Source organism: Malaya genurostris, chromosome 1, assembly GCF_030247185.1.
Source record: "Malaya genurostris strain Urasoe2022 chromosome 1, Malgen_1.1, whole genome shotgun sequence".
NCBI classification, from domain to species: Eukaryota; Metazoa; Arthropoda; class Insecta; order Diptera; family Culicidae; genus Malaya; species Malaya genurostris.
Window position 1 is genome coordinate 116,327,433 of NC_080570.1, and position 19,650 is coordinate 116,347,082.

Here is a 19,650-nt window from a genome sequence, read left to right on the forward strand (position 1 = left end):
AGATGAAATTCGGAATAATTTTTGGTTCGAGTTGAATATAGAAATTGTGGAAAATGACGCAGATATTAAACGAGAATGGCCAACATTCCGACAGGATATGGCAGATAATCCGAAGCATACGCTCTCGGTGTGTGGGTTCGCTATGCACCAGAATATAACAAAACTGATTTTACAGGACGATAGTTCACAACTCTCCGAACTGTCTGCATCTGGCATCTTCATGTGACATTTGCAACTTTCAGGTTTCATGGCCTATTACGATACATCATATCTCCATGATTATGTTTTTAACCAGCAAAAATCCAAGAAAAGACGATCGATCCATATTCAACCGTTACTATGTGTAGCAAAGAGAAGGAAAGTGTGCATAATCGTATGCAGCGTGAAAAAGCCTAATCGAAGCGAAGTGCAGTTTTTTAGTGTCGTCCCCCTCGGTTCTGGGTGTGTTTGTTTGGTACTGTGGTAAGTGAGTATTTAATGTGAAGTGTGTTTAACTTGGGAGAATGGATTTAGAGATACGACAATTTCAATTTTTCGTCGTGTAATGTCGGGGACAGTACATTGACAGTTATCGGTGGACAGTCTTCGTTGCTGCGTGATAATTTCGATATTTCGGTGTGAAAATCTATACAAAAACTCCAAGTAAGTAGAATTAGTTTTATTCTTTAGATTAGTTCTATTGTCACTGAGTTTTTTATTGCTATTACCATTGTTTCGTTTGTTAACCTTCGTCGGAATTCACAATAAATCTTTGATTACATAATTTCTGCTGTTCCACCTTGCGGAAAAAAAGAAATGTCGTTCGCACTAAGAAGTACTGCACGCCTGGCCAGTTCGGTCCGTCCGGCATTGCTGACAGCATCGGTTCGTGGTTATGCTGATGAAATGGCCTTCACCCTGGCCGCCGCCAACAAAGTCTTCTATGATTCTGCAAGCATTCGCCAAGTTGATGTACCTTCGTTCAGCGGGGCCTTCGGTATTTTACCAAAGCATGTGCCGACATTAGGTAAGTTCTAATTTTCCGTAAAGCAAGAAAGGGTATTCAATTATACTCCATCAACTTATATAGCCGTGCTTAAACCTGGTGTTGTTACCGTGTACGAGCAGGACGGAGGTGTCAAGAAGGTATTTGTTTCCAGTGGAACGATTTCTGTGAACGAAGATTCCTCCGTTCAAGTGCTAGCCGAAGAAGCTCACCCGGTTGAGGATCTCGATGCTGGTGCGTGTCGGGAAATTTTATCCAACGCTCAGAGCAAACTTTCATCCGCTTCAACTGATGTGGTAAGCGGGAACTTTCTATCTTCTCAGTGAATTCAATAAATCATGAACATTGTATAATTGTAGGAACGGGCCGAAGCCGGTATCGCAATTGAAGTTGCCGAAGCACTCGTTAAGGCTGCCGAGTAATTCTAAGCTCCAACTGTCAAACATTTTCTGTAGATCTATTTCCTTAAGTGCAAACTACCAATTTTCTTCTGTTGTGGACAATTCAAAGAAGTCAAGTCAATAAAATCTGGCAAAGTGATTCAGCAAGTTTAGAACAGTTCACACATGACAAGATCGATTATTGGGGACAAGTATGAGAAAATCCTTTCAGAATAAATATTTCACGATTTCATGATTTTTCTCAGATGCTTGAAAGCTTTATTAAACTTAATATGCATTCAACTGATCATCAACCTAACTAGCAATTCAATTGCATAGCGTATGTGGAAACGAAATGCAAAAATATGCTCAGTAGATCCAACTTAATGAAAAATAGATACAATAGTCCGGTGACGATCAACAAATGGCAAATCTTGTCGAGCAATTTCATGCGGTGCAGATGAGTCACAGCCTTGGGAATATCTTCGTCCTTCTGTTTGAGCAGGTAACGTCGGGCACCAAGAATACAATTCCGAAAGTATAGTGTGATGTCGAACTCGATAAAATCTCGATAGTAGAACTCTTTGCTGTAATGATATTTTACTGTGAAAACCAAGTTTAAAGTTTTATTTACAATCAGACTTGTCTTCCGGTTTTATCTCCGATGCCAGATGGATGAAGTTGCGATTTCTAAAATCCCAATTATTCAAAATGAAATACTCCAGGGCAACGTTAGCCGCGTAAATCTTCCGCTGTAGTTTCGCTAAGCTGACGAGAATTGATAATTTTAAGGTAGTTAGTTGTCATATAGCACTATAAAGTTGTATCCGGTACTCACAATGGACGTCGTCCGACGGTTTTGAGCAGTACATCGATCAGCATGGCAGGTAGTATGTGGTACATCATGAACCGAATGAAGTTCAAAATGTAGATTTTCGTCACTCCTCCGCCCGGTGCCCAAACGCAATTGTCCAATGGCACATCGTTGCTTAAAATTTTTGCCATTTCTATAATTTGACCCATAGTCGAGTTGCGCAGGTTTGAAATGCAACAGTTGTACACCGGAAGCGTCGCGTTGTCTTCCGGTGCAATCTTTTTACTAAAAATGAAGAGAGAAGTAAACATATAATGGAAGTATTTGATGCAAAGTTCAATTACGGAGATTATATTCTATCTTGAATCTTTTCTCATACAGGCATTTGATGATTGTAGTATTTTCAAACTTTTCGGCTTGTTAGGAAACCCGATTTTTTCAACCTTTTTAAAAAACTACGGATGTCTATCTTCAAAACTAACTTACTACTGAATTGAAGAACAGTTTTAGACAGCCTTCCCAGACAGATTTCAAGTACATATCGAACCTCAAACTTACTGTGTGTGTCCATGTTCAAGTTCATGTCTAGCACCGTACACGAACGAACACAGTACGTACAATAGCTCGAGTTTTCGTGCACGTACACCGGATACATGCTAGATACGATTGAACCAGTGATAGAGGAAAGCAAAAACAGAACAAATTCCGTAGTAATCAGATTGAAAGAAGGGCGACTGTAATAGGAGCGAAGCAAAACTGCGGATGTCAGATTTGCAGTATATTTACATTTATTTGGCGAAGATAGAAATCTAACAATAGTCTTTTAAATTTGTTTAATATTAGTTCAGAGCCGTATTCTACATTGTTCGGATCTTGTACTAGAACAATTCAAAGTTTGATAATTGCGGCACAACATCCAATAAATCGTTCATCACGAAACCTGCAGAGAATGAATATTGTACGATTCAGAAGACACTGGAAGGTTACTCGAATCATTAATTCTAGCGAATATTATATACATTCAAACGGTTGCAAGTGAAGTAAATGTGGATTCTGAAATTACCTTTTTGCATGTTCTGACTTGAAAAATCATTTATAGATAATACTGATATACTTGTCTATCGAAAATTTCCGGAATGGGCATTGTGATAATCTGGAATCACTGCTCAGCAGTTGGCGAACATCGAGTCCGTACACTATGTACGTACATGGCGTTTGATTGTGCCACCGAACATGTGCATGTGTTATATTTCTATAAAAATAAAATCTACATGCGATCCACGTTACAAATCAAATGATCACTAAAATTATATGAAAATAAGTTTCATTGACTTTTCGCTCAATATGTATATGATATACTAATCAATTTCAAAATGCTTACGAAGAACCAAAACTTATTGTACATCATATAGTTTTTAAGGGCACCTTCATTAAAGGTTATTCATTTTCATATGTATTTAATGAAATGATCTGTGTACGATCCATATGACACATTCAATGAATATGCATTATGTAATGGGATACATTGTATCGAGTTTTCATAATAAATATATATGATATTCTTATCCATGTTATTATGGTTAAACTTCATATACATTTTAATTAAATATTATAAATAGTATCCATATGATTTCTATAAATTTTACGATTCATATGACGAATCGTGTAAATTTAATTGAAATTAATTAATCATTTTACATGGGGGTTTGAAACCTTCGACACTCATCGGCCTGTAATCGCGGAACCGGAAGTCGGATCCGGATGAAATTTCACAGTAGCTTTTGAGACAATGTGAGCTTTTATTTAAATTAAGTTCTGTGAAAATTGGATCAAGCATCGCTGAGAAATCGAAGTGAGTTCTATTTTTGGAATTTTTCATTACTACTTTCGGTGCTTCCGGAACAGGAAATGGGAGACCAGAATTAAGTGTATATGCCCACAAACTAACAAGTTCTGCAAAAAAGAAGAATTTATCAGCCAGTTTTTTTAATTTTTTTCCTGCTTTTACCATAGTTTGTGAAAAAATACCTCTGAAATTGAAAATTTTTCACGTATCGCGCTTTAGTTCCGAAACCGAAAGTCGGATCGACATAAACATCCCTATTCTGTATTTCGATCGAACGATTGTAAAAAAATGCATTCTGTAATTCGATCTAGTGATGCTTCTGTATGGAAAACTCGAACTCGATCGAGCTACAAAATGCAAAATTTCATATTCGATCGAAATAACCCGACTCGAACGAAATACAGAATCGAGGTGGAAATGTTCCAGCAATTTTTAAAGAACAATTTCACTTGTTGGGGGTTTGAGCGGTTAGTGAAATGAAACTAGACCGTTTAAGTTCGCCTAAATTCCACTAAAAGTTTAAGTTCTCTTAAATTCCACTATGCAGAATTTTAACTAATTCGTTATAATACTAAGGGCATGTTCAGGAGTGTTCTAATTCTAGTTGCATAATGTATGTCAGTTACAAAATTTAAATCTGAATTTTATAACCGCCCCAGCAGTGTTTTACTCGAGTTTCAATTATACAAAAAATAGAACGGCATCGTAGACCTGACTTAAATTTGCCTCGTTCAAAGATGAGAAAGGCAAAAACATCGCTACAAATTAATTCCAACATATGATGAAAAACTTCATTAGAAATGCAAATTAGAAATTCAGTGGAATGAACATATAGAAAAATGGTGAGGTTTCGAACACTTACAGCTCAGACGATTTTGTTTCGAATAGTAATATTAATTCATCTACTGATTGGAAATATTCCTACGCATCGATTCGAATGACTAAAATGACATCAATTATTGAAAATCTTAGGGTCTTATTTTGCATGTAAAAAATCAGAGACGCTCTGCAGACTGACTGGCATTCCCTAACAAAGACGATGGTTTTGAAGTAGTAATTTTAAACTTATCAGTTGGAAAGCATCGCTCTGAATCAGCGCTGCCAACTATACCGATTTCTCGGTATTTATACCGATTTTTGGACTCGATACAGGAATACAGATATGCTCTCTCAAAATACCGATATTTCAATTTTCATACAGATAAATACCGATTTTCAGTTTTTGTGTTGGATTCCATAGGGGTAAACCAGGTCGAGGCGGAATTTTTTTGGTCGCAAAATTCCGCACCAAATCGATGTTTGATTTTTCGAGAAAGATATTGTACAGATAGATTTTTCCGCCAAATACAGATTTTTGAAAAAAAAAATTGACAGCACTGCTCTGAATGGTCGTTCAGAGCAAATGCGAAACTGTTCAAGCACCATAATATTATTAGAAAATTCCGACAAAAATCGATGCAATCTTCAATTGAATCGATTCGCTCTCTGAATTAGTTAGTTAGTTAGTATATTAGCTCCTTTTCCCCATTACACATTACAAGTAGATGGGTAATAACCAAATCATGTACATAAGGGCATGTTCAGGAGTGTTCTAGTTCTAGGTGCATAATTTATGTCAGTTTCAAAATTTAAATCTAGAAATTGTAACAAAATAAACTGGCAGCCCCAACAGCGTTTTATCTGTGTTTCAAACATAGAAAAAATAGAACGGCAGCGTATACCAGTTTTAAATTTGACAGTGGAACCACAAACGAATTTCCAGACATGACAGTCACGATCTTTTTTTGGCGCACATCTACGGTCCTCCGTGAAACTGGCACCAATGGTGATAAATTGGTTGCACTGCTGAGTTCCCATCATACATTCCTAATGCAAATGTCAAACCGTGAGAACCCTTTCGATTCAATAGCTCATTTGTATATATTGAGATTTTATGGCACACTTTGGTTGAAATGATAACAATGCAATTAATCTCGCGCTCCACCAAGCGGTGAGTGCGGTCATTTCAGAAGGTACCGGGAATGAACCACATTTTTCAAAAATATTCATATGCACGTGCATGTCTTTATTATTTATCTTTGGTGGAACTGTTCGAATAAATAAAACTAAAACGGCTTGCTGGGGATACGTTTGTTTCAGTTTCAGTTATATTATAGACCACCCATATGAATCGTGCAACTGCTGAATTTGCTCTAATAGGTCTGAAAAGTCACCACTAATTTAAGTTTAACTCATATTTCGATAAATATTTATTTTAAAAAATTTAATTGGTCCTGTTAGTACAGTTTAGTTTAGCCAAATACATCATATTAACAAGTTATCCAGCTCTCACATTTCCCGAACAAATCGTTGGCAACATCCTTTTTTGCGAGCATGGCGCCCTCAGGCGAGTCCGCATCGGTCCGGTTCGTAAACTGAACGCTCATGTGTAACCGACTTCAAAACGAATAATACATATAAATTAATTATCAATATACCGATTCGCGATGACGCCTAATTGATGCTATGAGATATTTCCTATTTAATAGTGTAATATATACATTTAGAAAAGATATGCATACGGTGAAGTTCAAATTCAATCGTACCTCGAAATGCGATATCAAGGAAAATTATTTTATAAGAACAATCTACAAAAATGGAAATGACAATTTATTTATCTGGTGTCTGATTTAAAATAGCCAAAATGCATTGGTAAGTTTCTAACGAAACTTGATTGAACTTATGCTCTTTTACCTCAATCTCTAGGCAGCCGGTTACCAAGAGATAAATATGGAGTTATTTTAATTGACGGCCAATTAGTTCTAAACTGAGGTGCAATGGTAATATTGAAAGAAGGTATGAACTATATCTATATCTATATCAATCGTTACTCTTCCGGACAGGTTCCTAGTTCGTCACACTAAACAAAGCATTAGAATAGCTTATTTAGTAAAAATATGTGTGTACTGTCCTGGACGGCATAGACTATGCATTGGACAACTCAATTCATAATTTAATTTAAGTTAGTAAAAGAGGCGTATGGAGTAAAGGGACTACAAATAATAGTGAAGCAAAACAATTTCACTGAAAGCACCGCTTACGTATCACGCCACGAAAATAAACGGACATGAAAGACATTTTTTCCAGATATTGGCATAATCTTAAAAGCTCGAAAGAATAGATAAGAAAAAATTGTCTTGAGAAACTCATGCAATTAGGGCCTTTTTACGACATGGAAGTAGGAACTCAGTTGATCTACTCTTGGATATATTTTTTTGCTGCCGGATTCCACACGGCATCTAGGCTGATTCTGTCCGGAGAAAGATAATAGATACTATCAATGTCCGATTAAACCCCAGGTCTTTTTTCGATTATAGAGGTTTTATCCTTAGGGTCATTCACTTCTTCGGTCCAGAAAAACTTTCTGACCCTGAGGGCGGGGTGGGAAATCGAACCCAGGTAGGCTGCGTGAAAGACATCGACTAGCCATCACGCTATTTTTGCCATTCTCATATAGAAAGGCTATTCAATCACTGTGAAAACCGACCTTTAAGCCATGTCTTATACCATTCGACTCAGCTCGACAAACTGAATAAATGTCTGTTTGTGTATGTGTGTAGGTGACAAGTAATGTCAATCGATTTTCTTAGAGATGACTGAACCGGAATTACAGAGTGATATGCACCAAAAAATTACAAAAAAATTGTTATTCATTTTCTCAGAGATGGTTTAACCGATTTTAACAAACATAGATTCAAACGAAAGGTCTTATGGTCCCCTAGCTCGCTATTGAATTTTCTTTTCATCCGGCTTCCGGTTCTGGAATCACAAGGATTGTGAAAATCTATGACAAAATGCGCACTCAATTTTCTCGGAAATTTCTTAACCGATTTTTACAAACTAAAATGCAAATGAAAAGTCTTGAAATTCTTGAAAAAGTCCCCGAAAAGTTGACTTTTGGTTCCAGTATTACAGAGAAATAAGTGAAAAAATCTCAATTTCATGAGGATTTTATCAAAAGTGGTGGCGAAACGAGGTGTAAATTTTTATAAAATTTACTGATAAATTCATCTAGTTTGCAGACCTTGTTAGTTACTGGATATATAAACCTACTTTGGGACTACTAGTCCCCGGTTTCCGCTCTCCGGAACGCACCGGTAATAGTGAAAAAAAGCTTTCAAACTGTCATACAAAATTATGCATAATCTGTACGGATATTCAAGAGCCTTCAAAAGATATACGGAATCAAAGATCATAAACCACAGACAAACAGAACACATTCGTTCATTTTCGCCGAACTTTGTTTGATTATGTCACACCCGAGAAACTTAATTCTAATGCACAGTGGTCCGAAATCGGAAATTAGCGTGACAAAAATATTTTCACTATTAAATATTAGTTTTTTGTAGTTGGTGTCTTCACAAAGGTTGTTTGTAATCAAATGGCGCTCCTTATTATGAAAAAAGTTACTAGAGTGATCCTCATTTAGATTGAAATCTAAAATCTAACTTTCTTAATTGAACTCAAAAATGATTTTGTTGTACAATAAAGTTGTAGGAAATTTTATTTTGAGCAGCTTTGCTGAAAAAAGCACCTCTCTAGCTTTTCGTTTGATCGAGTTGCATCAATTTTCCCTAGTAAAAATAGAGTGGCTCCTGAAAAATCACTATTTTTGTTTTAACTTTTTTTGTGAAACGTTCTACGGAAAAGTTGTCTTCAGAAGAGTGGTTGAACTCATCATTGCGCACAATTTTACTCAACCAAGCTTATTCATATGAGCTATCAGTAAAAAGTTATTGTTTTTTCATCAAAAACTAGTCAAGCATCAAATCAAATATTAATATTCATTAGATGCCAGATCGATAGAAATGTATCCTATGCGGTTACTGAAAGGTCATAATATAAGTAAAAATTTAAGAGAAAATTGGAAGGGTGTTATTTTTTTAACTTATTTAAATTAGTTTAAAAAATACCTTAAAAAATCTCAAAAACATTGCATAACTCTTAAACGACTTGACGTATCAACATACTTCCTTCAGCAAAATAATAGTATCAAAATAGTTCTACAAGTGTTCCATACATTATCCTTTTGAGAAATCCTCAATTACTTTCGTTTTTCGATTATTTTTGAGCAAATTTTTAAAATGTTTCAGCATGGTTTACAACTGAATAGGAATCTTAGGTGTAATTTTACAGGAACAGAAAACGTAAGCATGAATGAGTTAATAATCACTATGACGGGAAGTAAATACCATTGAAGAATAAATGTTGTTAAATAATGCAAATTTGGCACCCTACTATACCCCTTAGCTATATAATAGACCAGTCGGTAGAGGTTGAAGTTCAAATGTTGCTGCGGAAAACCGGAACCGGGCTCGTAATGCAAATTTAGTTGTGCCGCTGATAAAGTTCACGCATATATTGAAATGGAATAGTTCTATGAATATAAAATAAATAAACTCAATTCAAGTGGTGCTCGCAAGCAAACTCCCTTTTTGTTTAGTACAAGTCATTGTGTACTCGCATTATACCAATCCACTTATTAAAATTTTCATCGAGTTTCAGTGTAGACAGCTGCTAAACCGGCGTGAATGTCACTATCGCGCTGTGTAAAATGACACAATTTCTACTACGTACGCGGGAAACAACTAATTGCTACCTTTCATCGCTGCCCACGTAATCGATATGCATTAAGTCATCTAATTGATACAACCTTTACAGCCGACCGCCGAGTTAGCTGTGATACGGGGTTTCCCAAGAACAATGCCTAATCATTCATTACCGGGTTATGTAATTACCTTTGAATCTCATCCGTTCCCTTTTTCCACGCGGCCACAATCATCGCTTTGATGCACACATCCACAGGAGTATAGTCGGAGACGTTGTCCGGATCACAGTACATCGTACGACAAACTCCGATCCCAGAACCCACCATCAGTCCGATGGGTCCGTTGAAGTTGTCTATCCATCCCGGAATGGGATCTCGCATCGAGGAGATGACAATCGAGGGACGAAATAGAATCAATGGCAGTTCAGTCTTGTACTCGTCGACGATCTGTTCGGCCAGAGATTTTGTGAACACGTACGTATTTGGTAGGAAACCCATGTATTTTGCCGCAAAGATGTCCAACGTTTCCTCATCCAATTGTTCTGCCAATTTGATTGTTTCCCGCCAATCAGCATACGGAGGGTAAATCTGCGGCAGAAAATTACTTCAATTTTGTAACACATTTCCACCCGTCTGGCTTACTGACCTGTTCGTCGATCACGTAACGATCTGGATTAGAATATGTTGTCGACACATGCAGCAAAACACTCAAATTTTTTAACGACCGTGAGAACTGAATCACATCCCTAGTACCACGAGTATTCATCAGAATGGCATCCCTTAGAGGATCATCGAATCGAACACTGGCTGCCACGTGAAAAATGATCGACACATTACTCATCATTCGGACATCCTCTTCGGATATGCCGAGTCCAGGTAAAGCGACATCCCCTGCGATTGGAACCATTGCGTCTAAAGCTGCTGGATGCTGCTTCCTTAGCAATTCGAATAACTATTTAAAAGAAAATCAAAACTCAACTCATCGTCCTTTGATCACCACACATTAGGGAAATGTACCGGTAATTCCTGAATATCCTTGAGCCGTTGCTGAATAGTTTTATGTTTTTTCTCTCTCATTAGAATGAAAATCCGATTGACGCCTCCGCACGATCGTAATAACTTTTCGATCAGCACTTTTCCCATGAACCCAGTACCGCCGGTGATGAAAATATCCCGGCCGGAATAGAACTGCGGAATTGAAGGTCTACTGGGATCATAGTTCTCCTCAACAGGAAGCAGTCCGATTGGGTGATTTGAAAAGACCTGCATGCTGAAACTACAGAGCTAGTCTAGCTAGTTTTCACCGTTAGTGGCTGAGGAAAATAAAAAGTCGGAACGATCCTATCTTTCTGAGAACGCACACGTAACTGACAACTGATGTCGATGGACGCTAAGTAGACGGTGTTTAATGAATGCAATCGTGCATTAATTAAAATTCATTTATTAACAAACAGAAAAATAGTGTGTACAGTCAGCACTGACAACCCGAGGTGCGGCGTGCTTGGAGGCATGAATTCGAACTGATGCACTTCGCAAAAGTACATATTGCCATCTTCTCTATAATCCACAATAATCATGCGGGCTTGATCTTTGTGTGGCAGGTTGCGATGCAGATCGATAACGATAATACTTAATTGCAAGTGAAAATAGGTAAGTCGATGAAGCGTACGATGAATCATTTCACAGTGTGAGTTCTCACCATACTAAAATATCACGTCGGATTGTCTGTGATATGATTAATGTTACGAACATCGATATTTTCCATCGATTCCAGCATTAATTAAATTAAAACTAGTTTACATTTTATAAAGAGGTAAATAAATCAGGTGGAAATAGAAACTTGTGACTTTCCTTTATGGGAAGTTATGCAATCTCTCTGAAAATCGTCTGATGACTTTAGTATTAAGAAATACACATAAAAATACCCCTAGGTCCCATACAAACTGATCGCTATTGTTTGATCCACCAAAATGAACATGCTAGCATAGCCTACTATTTTATTCAGCATTTAAAAGTGATTGCTACAGAAAGTATATCTAACTGACAGCATTTAATGTTGCTATGGTTTTTAGTCCGGTGAAAATTCGAGTATTTCGCGAAAAAGGAAAGCATTTTTATCTGTACTTTGGCGATACGATGTTGCAACACACACTTCGTTATTAGTTCAGAAAACAGAAAGTCCATTGGATTACATATAAGCGAAGAATAAGTGACTATATATCCTAGGTTTATGGCCATCAATCGCCGGGAATGAGATGACGCCAAACAGAAAAAAAGAAGAAAATAGACGTTCCGATATAGTGGTTTTATTACTTGGTAATAAATTTAGACCATTTCAAATACTCTTTCTTTTTTAGGACCCGAAGCTAATTCCGCTTCATCCGGGATAACAACTAAGATGGAGACGAGGAGAGAGTGGACCTGTTCGATGATAACATTACCTATTGTAATAAATCAATTCACCAGTTCGTCCTTCCTTCATATAACTGTAGAACTAAACTCCTCATCTTGGCCGATACGAGACAGATCGACCGGATCAGGAAAGTAACTGAAACGAAAACGACATAGCGACCGCGCTTCGGGAGCAACGAAAAAGATTTCACACGCGCAGCGGATAAAGCCTCTAAAGGTCATAGATAAACAATCGAGTCCGTTGAGAATTCAAATAGTTCAATAGTATTCGGGGACTTTTATCGACGAAAAGGACAATACGATAAGCGGGACAGGGTTCGAAGAAAGAGCGAAGACTTATTTTAGTTTTGTTGTTTCGAACACAGAATTAGGCAACAGTTAAGATTCTGGATAAAAGCTTCGTACTGTTTCTTTAGCCACATTGCTCTAAATATCAAGCTTTTAGATTGGGCTTTCTGGCAAGAGACTTTGGAAAGTATCTTGTAGGCACTGAAATATGAAAATTCAAAATAATATGATCAACGACAATATTTTGGGGACGGGTATAGCGTGATGAGTAAATCGATGCCATTCACGCAGCCCACCTGGGTTCGATTCCCAACCCCGCACATAGGGTCAGAAAATATTTCTGGTCCGAAGAGGCGAATGACCTTAAGGTTAAAACCTCTATAATCGAAATAAAAAAAACGACAATATTTTGTTCAATGCTTTTAGCGATTTTTGGACCCACTACTTTGATTATAATGAAAGGAATCCTTTTAAGAAAATCGCCTCACTATTGAATCAACCCGCACTGTAAGCTGTTCCGTAGCGGAACACTTTTTATTCCTGCTTTCAGCTCTTCTCTGAGCAGCGTTAAGCATTGGAATTATAACGTTGACAACATTACGATATTATTCACCTTTATTCTGAATAACGAAATATTGATTTTTCGATCGTATTTTATTTGTATTCCCAATAACGCCACCAAAATCAAAGGTAACTAGGATTCGATCGAAAAATTAATACGTCGTTATTCAGAATAGGGTGATTATTGATAAATCAAATAGCCCTTTTCAGATATCCAAAGCCTTCTTGTGAGAGCCTCAAATAAATCGTAAAGAGCGTATTTGGAAAATTCGAAATATCAGCTGCAGGTACTTGAGTAAGACCAGAACCTGTCAGCTTAGAAAGAAATCAGTGTTCAGTTCAGCTACGCCTTCGCACGATATCACATTGAACATATCATGTCAGTTGTATGGGTGCGCAATGCTCGCAAAAAATATGTTGCTTGCCATTTGTTCGTGAAATGTGAGAGCGGTATATCTTGATAATATAATGTCTTTGGTAAGACTTAAGCCATCGATTTTTTATTTAGCTCGATTGGCATATTGTAGCGAAACTGAAATGTAGAGGCGCTGCTTGTTTAGAGATGATGCTTTCAGCAAGAGCTGTCAAATCGGTAGGAAAATTTCTAATTACTCCACCTTTTCATCGATTTCTTATGAAAACGGGCAAATTCATTTGGAAAATCATTATAGAAGTTGAAGAAAAAGTTTTTACTCTGAGGTGGTAATGTTAATCTTAATTCATTGTGCGAAATCTACCGTTTATTCAGAATAGTGCATTAAACTTGGTTTGATATCATTTTTCAAATGCCTGGAAATAACAAATAAAGTATCCAAAATAAATAGTACTAGATCGCTAAACATTCTAGTACTTCAGAAATCAAAATTACACTGGTTTCTGTTTAAAAAAATGTTGACCCGATAAACCAACCAAAACAGTAATCACTTTGAAATCGATTTTCTTCTACTCCGAGTGTACTTTTATTGCTGATATCTATTTGTACTATTGAATAAACGATAAAAAATGTTGAAAATCACTACTGCCGATATTAAAATTTCCGAATGAATCCTCCTTTCTTGGTTCCATTTTTCATTGGCAGGTGTCGCTACCGGAAAATCAGTTTTGCGACAATGTGCCAATTGGAGTGCTACGTCTATGACATTACCTATTCCTATTGAATATATAATATATTATAGATTATAGATTAAAACAAATCATTGAAAGTCAATGGTAACTTTGAAGGGTAAAACAAATATTTTTACCCCCCCAAATTTATGCTAGGTACACATACCCGTTTTGACTTGATTTTACGTTTACGAGTCAAAGACGAAACATAAAATCGAGATGTCCTTCAATATTTTGTGCCTGAGATCATAATTGTCGCTGCTGTGATCACACATCAGCTGAGATCATCAAATAGATGATGACGCTGATGTACCCCATAAGCAGCAAAAGAGACAAACCCCAAAATCTCAAATCACTGTCTGACGGCAAAGCAGACAGACTTGCGATGCGTCATGTACAGGCATGGATCCGTTTTGCACGGTACTCACCTTCACTCATGAACACACCACCAGGAGTATTGAATGCAACCATAAATCAAATAAACATAGATTTCCCATTGTACGGAGACACTAACAGCGCTTCTAGTGAGAAACGGTTGTACTTTTTTCCATTAGCTACTGTGGTTGTGTTAAATGCGCAGGCAACTTTGTACATGCATTTTAGGAGCATTACGCACCCATTATATACACCAGACGACGCTTTTGGTGTCACGGGTCTCTCAACTACATTACTATCACCAAAGACATCATACTAACAAGATATCCAGCTCTCACATTTCCCGAACAAATCATTGGGAACATCCTTTTTTGCGAACATGGTGCCCTCAGGCGAGTTCGCATCGAAACTTGTACATAGAAGTAGGGAAGAGAAATGTCAAATTCGTGCGCGCCAAAACAGCAGCACTGCGCACCCATACAATTGACATGATATCACAGACTAACAGACAGGACACTCAAATTAGATTCTTCAATCATTTTAACGGTCATTTCGAATATTCCTTTATTTGGGACAGTACTCACATGTGTCATGATGGCGCCACGTTACCCTATAAAAAACATCCTCTCTGTCATCTAGACTGTGTTTATTTTTTTCATTTACCAACAGAGTTGCCATTCATACAGAATTATCTGTAATGCATTGATTTGTATACGTCCATGCAAATTCCATGCAGGATACATATTTAATACATATTGCCAAAACTATATACATAATTGGGCCTACTTCTCATCCTCCAACGCAATACAAAATCGAACCCGTTCGGTTACAATATTTACTTGCTTCTGGTCTGCCGCCACTTAATTTCAGGTGAAACTACCAAACCAATAAAAAATAGTCTAGATGAACAACGTTGAGTCAAACAAATGGTTAGCTTCCAACATCGCAAAAAAGTTAAAAATATTATCAACGTAATCCAATAATTTATTGTGACGGTTCATTTTCAAATATTATGATGAAATCAGGCATCCCTGCAATCAGCTGATCGGTGTTGACAAACGAGGGGAAGCCAACTAGTAAAAAAACTTTTACAAAACACAAGGGGTGTACAGATAGTAAATAGTTCGCGCAGTACAATATAGGTGGAACTAGTGCATCACGAAAAATTATTTTGATAAGAATTTATTCATACTGTCATGTCTGTTAGTCTGTGATGATATGTTGAATGTGATACCGTGCGATGGCGTTGCTGAACTGAAGATTGAGATCGCTCCAAGCTGACAGGGTCTGCTATCACAGACTAACAGACAGGATACTCAAATTAGATTCTTCAATCATTTTAACGGTCATTTCGAATATTCCTTTATTTGGGACAGTACTCACATGTGTCATGATGGCGCCACGTTACCCTATCAAAAACATCCTGTCTGTCATCTATACTGTGTTTATTTTTTTCATTTACCAACAGAGTTGCCATTCATGCAGAATTACCTGTAATGTATTGATTTGTATACGTCCATGCGAATTTCATGCAGGATACAGATTTAATACATATTGCCAAAACTATATACAGAATTATGCCTACTTCTCATCCTCCAACGCAATACAAAATCGAACCCGTTTTGTTACAATATTCACTTGCTTCTGGTCTGCCGCCACTTAATTTCGGGTGAAAACTACCAACACATTAAAAAATAGTCTAGATGAACAACGTTGAGTCAAATAAATGGTTACCTTCCAACATCGCGAAAAAGTTAAATATATTATCAACGTAATCCAATAATTTATTGTGACGATTCATTTTCAAAAATTTTGATGAAATCAGGCATCCCTGCAAGCAGCTGATCGGTGTTGACAAACGAGGGGAAACCAACTAGTAAAAAAACTTTTACGTAATACAAGGGGTGTACCGATAGTAAATAGTTCGCGCAGTACAATATAGGTGGAACTAGTGCATTACGAAAAATTATTTTTATAAGAATTTACTCATACTGTCATGTCTGTTAGTCTGTGCTGCTATCACACTGGGGAATCTACACACAAAATAATAATCATGTTATAGTTACGTGAAAAGTTATGTGAATATTTTCCACCCTACTTTTCACATAGGTTTTAATAGATTGGTATTTAAAAGCTGTTTAATGCATAATCCAGTAAAAGTTCCGTGTTTCATAGGTAAAATGTAATGTACTGCTCATATCACATTTATCTATCAGTTCATATCAAACTTAGATACCAGAGAATTACTATTTTATATATTGGTTGAAGTCAAAAGGGAGATTTCAAATTGTTATATAAATCTAAAAAATGAAAAATGCCTTGAAAAATAAAACATTTATTTCAGAAAATCAGCATAGAATTTTAAATAAAAATAAAAAGCAACTAATAAAGTCGTGGAATCTCGAATCGACAAGCCACCAGAAATCGTTTTGTTGTTACTACCATCCAACCGAAGCCGAAGTCGAGATCCGAGAACTCCCACAACACTACCGATGCAGGTTGAGGTCCCATTACATGGGTCCAGTGTCTCTAGCTTCATACCGATTTTGAACTCGCTGATCGGTGGACCAACGGCCAGTTTGAAGCATTCGGCAGGAGCAGGCACACTTCCGGACTCACGCAGGCACTTGGTCCAGCCTAACACCCAGAAACTTTCATACTGGAATGAACCGATCGATGTAGTAAAACATTGTAATTAAATAACATTTCTCGCAAATATTTACACTACTCACACTTTGAGGGCCACTGTTCTCCATTTTCAAAATCGAGTTTTTCACACTGGAAATTCACGTAGATTGTTTGACGTTTGGTCAATTCATATACCTTATGTAATGACTCTATTCATTTCAAAGGATGTTCGTATAGCATTCATTTTCGTCACGTAAAATATTCAATTTAACATTTGAAACGAGTTTACGTGATTTTTTAAGTGAATCGAACGTGAATTTTTATTTGAGTGTAGGTTTATTTTATTTATAATGCTACGCTTCGTGCCCGTGTTGAAAAACCAAAACCGAACGCAGCAGAAAAAGCACTCGTAGCGGTGGTCGTGTAATTGCCAAGTAACGGTGTTTGGATTTTCGGACAGCACTGAATTCGAGTGTCCCTGATTTCGGCAAACACCGAAGCCGAGTGTCTCCGGTTTTGCCTTATACGTTGTTTGTACGATATTCGCCTATACCATTCATTCAGTACCTTAAGAGCATGTTCAGGAGTGTTTCAGTTCTAGATGCATAATTTATGTTAGTTTTAAAATTTAAATCTGGTAATTATAACAAGAAAAACTGGCAGCAGCGTTTTACTCGTGTTTCAAAAACACAAAAAATAGAACGGCAGCGTATACCGTATACCGGCAGCGTAAATTTTTACAGTAGAATTGTTCGAATAAATAAAACTAAAACGGTTTGCTGGAGATACGCTTGTTCTAGTTTTATTTCTATTATAGATTGCCCATATAAAACTTCCAGCCGCTGAATTTGTTCTAAAATACCGCAGTAAACCAATTCGGAATTAGTTTTCCAGAGACAAACCTGTACTCCAATGATCATCGTTCGCTTCCCTTCACCTTTGTTCGATAATCGCTCTGATATTCGAACTTGTCCGTATATTCGGGTGCGAACGAAGTCGACGCTGCTTCCCTCTCAACAGGCGGTTCTATTTTGTTGATCGTTGAGCGCTTGTTGAACGATATACTGCACGAAATATTCGTTCAGTGTGCTGGAACGGTTTGTTGTTGTTTTTTCTCTTCCAAAAATAGTGTGAAAACTAGGTGTTACCTTCATATAGAAAGGAAATTTGTTGTTATTCTACGTGAAGCAGAAGTATTGTGCAGGTATGTAGTGTTAGTTTTAAAAAATAAATGGAAAAAACTTCAGAAAATCTGCAGTCAAACTAGTCCAACGGGGCTCTAACTTCTAATATTAAAAAAGGCTCAACAATGGACCTCTGTATGCTGGATTTGTTGAACGAAAAAATGGCATTCGGTTCAACGGTCTGTTTAAAAACCGGCAAACGAAGGTCCTGTGTTGGTCTCCCATTGAACGATTGATTGGACTTTAATTGGACCAATGATTTAACGTTAGTCCCCGGCAAAAGATCTAACCTCGGTTAGTCCCCGGCAAAAGATCTAACCTACACCGACGGAGAGTTCCCCGGCGAAGGAAGTTCTCCCGACCCCGATTATTCATGATTATGTCCGGTTGAAGCCTGGCTTCCGGTTTACTGGAAGTTCTCCCGTAACTGTTGCTTCCGATATTCGTGAACGGATCGATCGGCAGGGTGCCTGAGTCGCTCCAGTGATTCCGGTTGGAGGAAGGCTTCCGGTTCACTGGCGCTCAGACGATCTTTACCAGTGCTACGTCGCAATCTACTCGTCTAATCCCCGGCGAAGGATCATCTCCGTTACTGCTCTGTCAACAACGTGCTACGTGTCTTAGTCGCGACACATTTCCTCTACAATGTTGTCGACTGTCACGCCGCGCATATCCCTGCGTATCTCCGCGAACCTAGGGCATTCAAAGACGACGTGCGCCGGTGTTTCCTCCACGTTCCCACACTCCGGACAAAGAGGGAAAGACGCGTGACCAAACCGAAACAGATACTTCCGAAAACAGCCATGTCCGGACAGAAACTTCGTCAGGTGGAAGTTTATCTCTCCATGCTTCCTGTTCACCCACGCCGACACGTTTGGGATCAGTCGGTGGGTCCACCTACCGTTCGCCGCATTGTCCTACTCTTGTTGCCACCTCGCTAGCGAGTCCGTTCTAGCAGCTGCCGTGTGTGTGTGTGTATGTGTGTGTGGGTGTGTGTGTGTGTGTGGGTGTGGGTGTGTGTGTGTGTGTGATGAACTATATCCCAGCACTCCCCCATTGTTGATACCTCACGAGATATGATGAATTTATTAGATGAAGAATGCTTTGCGAAGGATGGAATCCAACAATCTTTGCTGTGACGCTATTCGAACCATTTCGAAGAGTAAAGTAAATGAACGAATGACAAACGAATGTATAAAACGAACATGCACGATGTATACCAGCAGCGAAGAATGTATTAGTAGATTCGGGTTCTCTACGATTATTGCTTATTCATTTTCACCCTTCTCTCTTTCGTGCAGTGAATAGACAGAATATTCGCATCGAGAATGGGTGAATAAATTATTTATACGAAGAATATGTGAATGAATTAGTTACACGAATAATATTGATACGAACAACTTATGAATTCCACAGTACATGATAATAAAACTTTCGCACTATGTATCTAAAAAGTTTGTATAAATTTCATAAGGCTTTTTATCGG

At 37.7% G+C, this 19,650-nt stretch overlaps 2 protein-coding genes across 2 annotated transcripts; one reads left to right on the forward strand and one right to left on the reverse strand.

The window, feature by feature from the left end:
* The first annotated feature begins 484 nt into the window (after positions 1-484).
* On the forward strand, positions 485-1,548 carry LOC131425532 (ATP synthase subunit delta, mitochondrial). The gene is made up of 4 exons (XM_058587485.1): positions 485-642; positions 794-1,006; positions 1,070-1,281; positions 1,345-1,548. The coding sequence occupies exons 2-4, from the start codon at positions 796-798 to the stop codon at positions 1,405-1,407; spliced, it is 486 nt and encodes a 161-aa protein (XP_058443468.1). The 5' UTR covers positions 485-642; positions 794-795; the 3' UTR covers positions 1,408-1,548.
* A 57-nt stretch (positions 1,549-1,605) lies between these two features.
* LOC131425531 (putative fatty acyl-CoA reductase CG5065) lies at positions 1,606-11,081 on the reverse strand. Its single transcript, XM_058587484.1, has 6 exons — positions 10,630-11,081; positions 10,259-10,564; positions 9,803-10,200; positions 2,204-2,464; positions 2,008-2,133; positions 1,606-1,952 (listed from the first exon to the last, which is right to left on the reverse strand). Exons 1-6 carry the CDS (start codon positions 10,879-10,881, stop codon positions 1,685-1,687), a joined length of 1,611 nt encoding a protein of 536 aa, XP_058443467.1. The 5' UTR covers positions 10,882-11,081; the 3' UTR covers positions 1,606-1,684.
* Between the last annotated feature and the right edge of the window lie 8,569 nt (positions 11,082-19,650).

What these genes read in the sequence shown, in the direction of transcription:
- LOC131425532 (XM_058587485.1), top strand. Translation starts at nt 796, where the DNA reads ATGTCGTTCGCACTAAGAAGTACTGCACGCCTGGCCAGTTCGGTCCGT. An exon ending in AAAGCATGTGCCGACATTAG is followed by an intron (nt 1,007 to 1,069) that starts GTAAGTTCTAAT and finishes CAACTTATATAG; the next exon opens with CCGTGCTTAAACCTGGTGTT. An exon ending in CATCCGCTTCAACTGATGTG is followed by an intron (nt 1,282 to 1,344) that starts GTAAGCGGGAAC and finishes GTATAATTGTAG; the next exon opens with GAACGGGCCGAAGCCGGTAT.
- LOC131425531 (XM_058587484.1), bottom strand. Translation starts at nt 10,881, where the DNA reads ATGCAGGTCTTTTCAAATCACCCAATCGGACTGCTTCCTGTTGAGGAG. An exon ending in GTTACGTGATCGACGAACAG is followed by an intron (nt 10,201 to 10,258) that starts GTCAGTAAGCCA and finishes TTTCTGCCGCAG; the next exon opens with ATTTACCCTCCGTATGCTGA. An exon ending in ACCGTCGGACGACGTCCATT is followed by an intron (nt 2,134 to 2,203) that starts GTGAGTACCGGA and finishes AATTCTCGTCAG; the next exon opens with CTTAGCGAAACTACAGCGGA.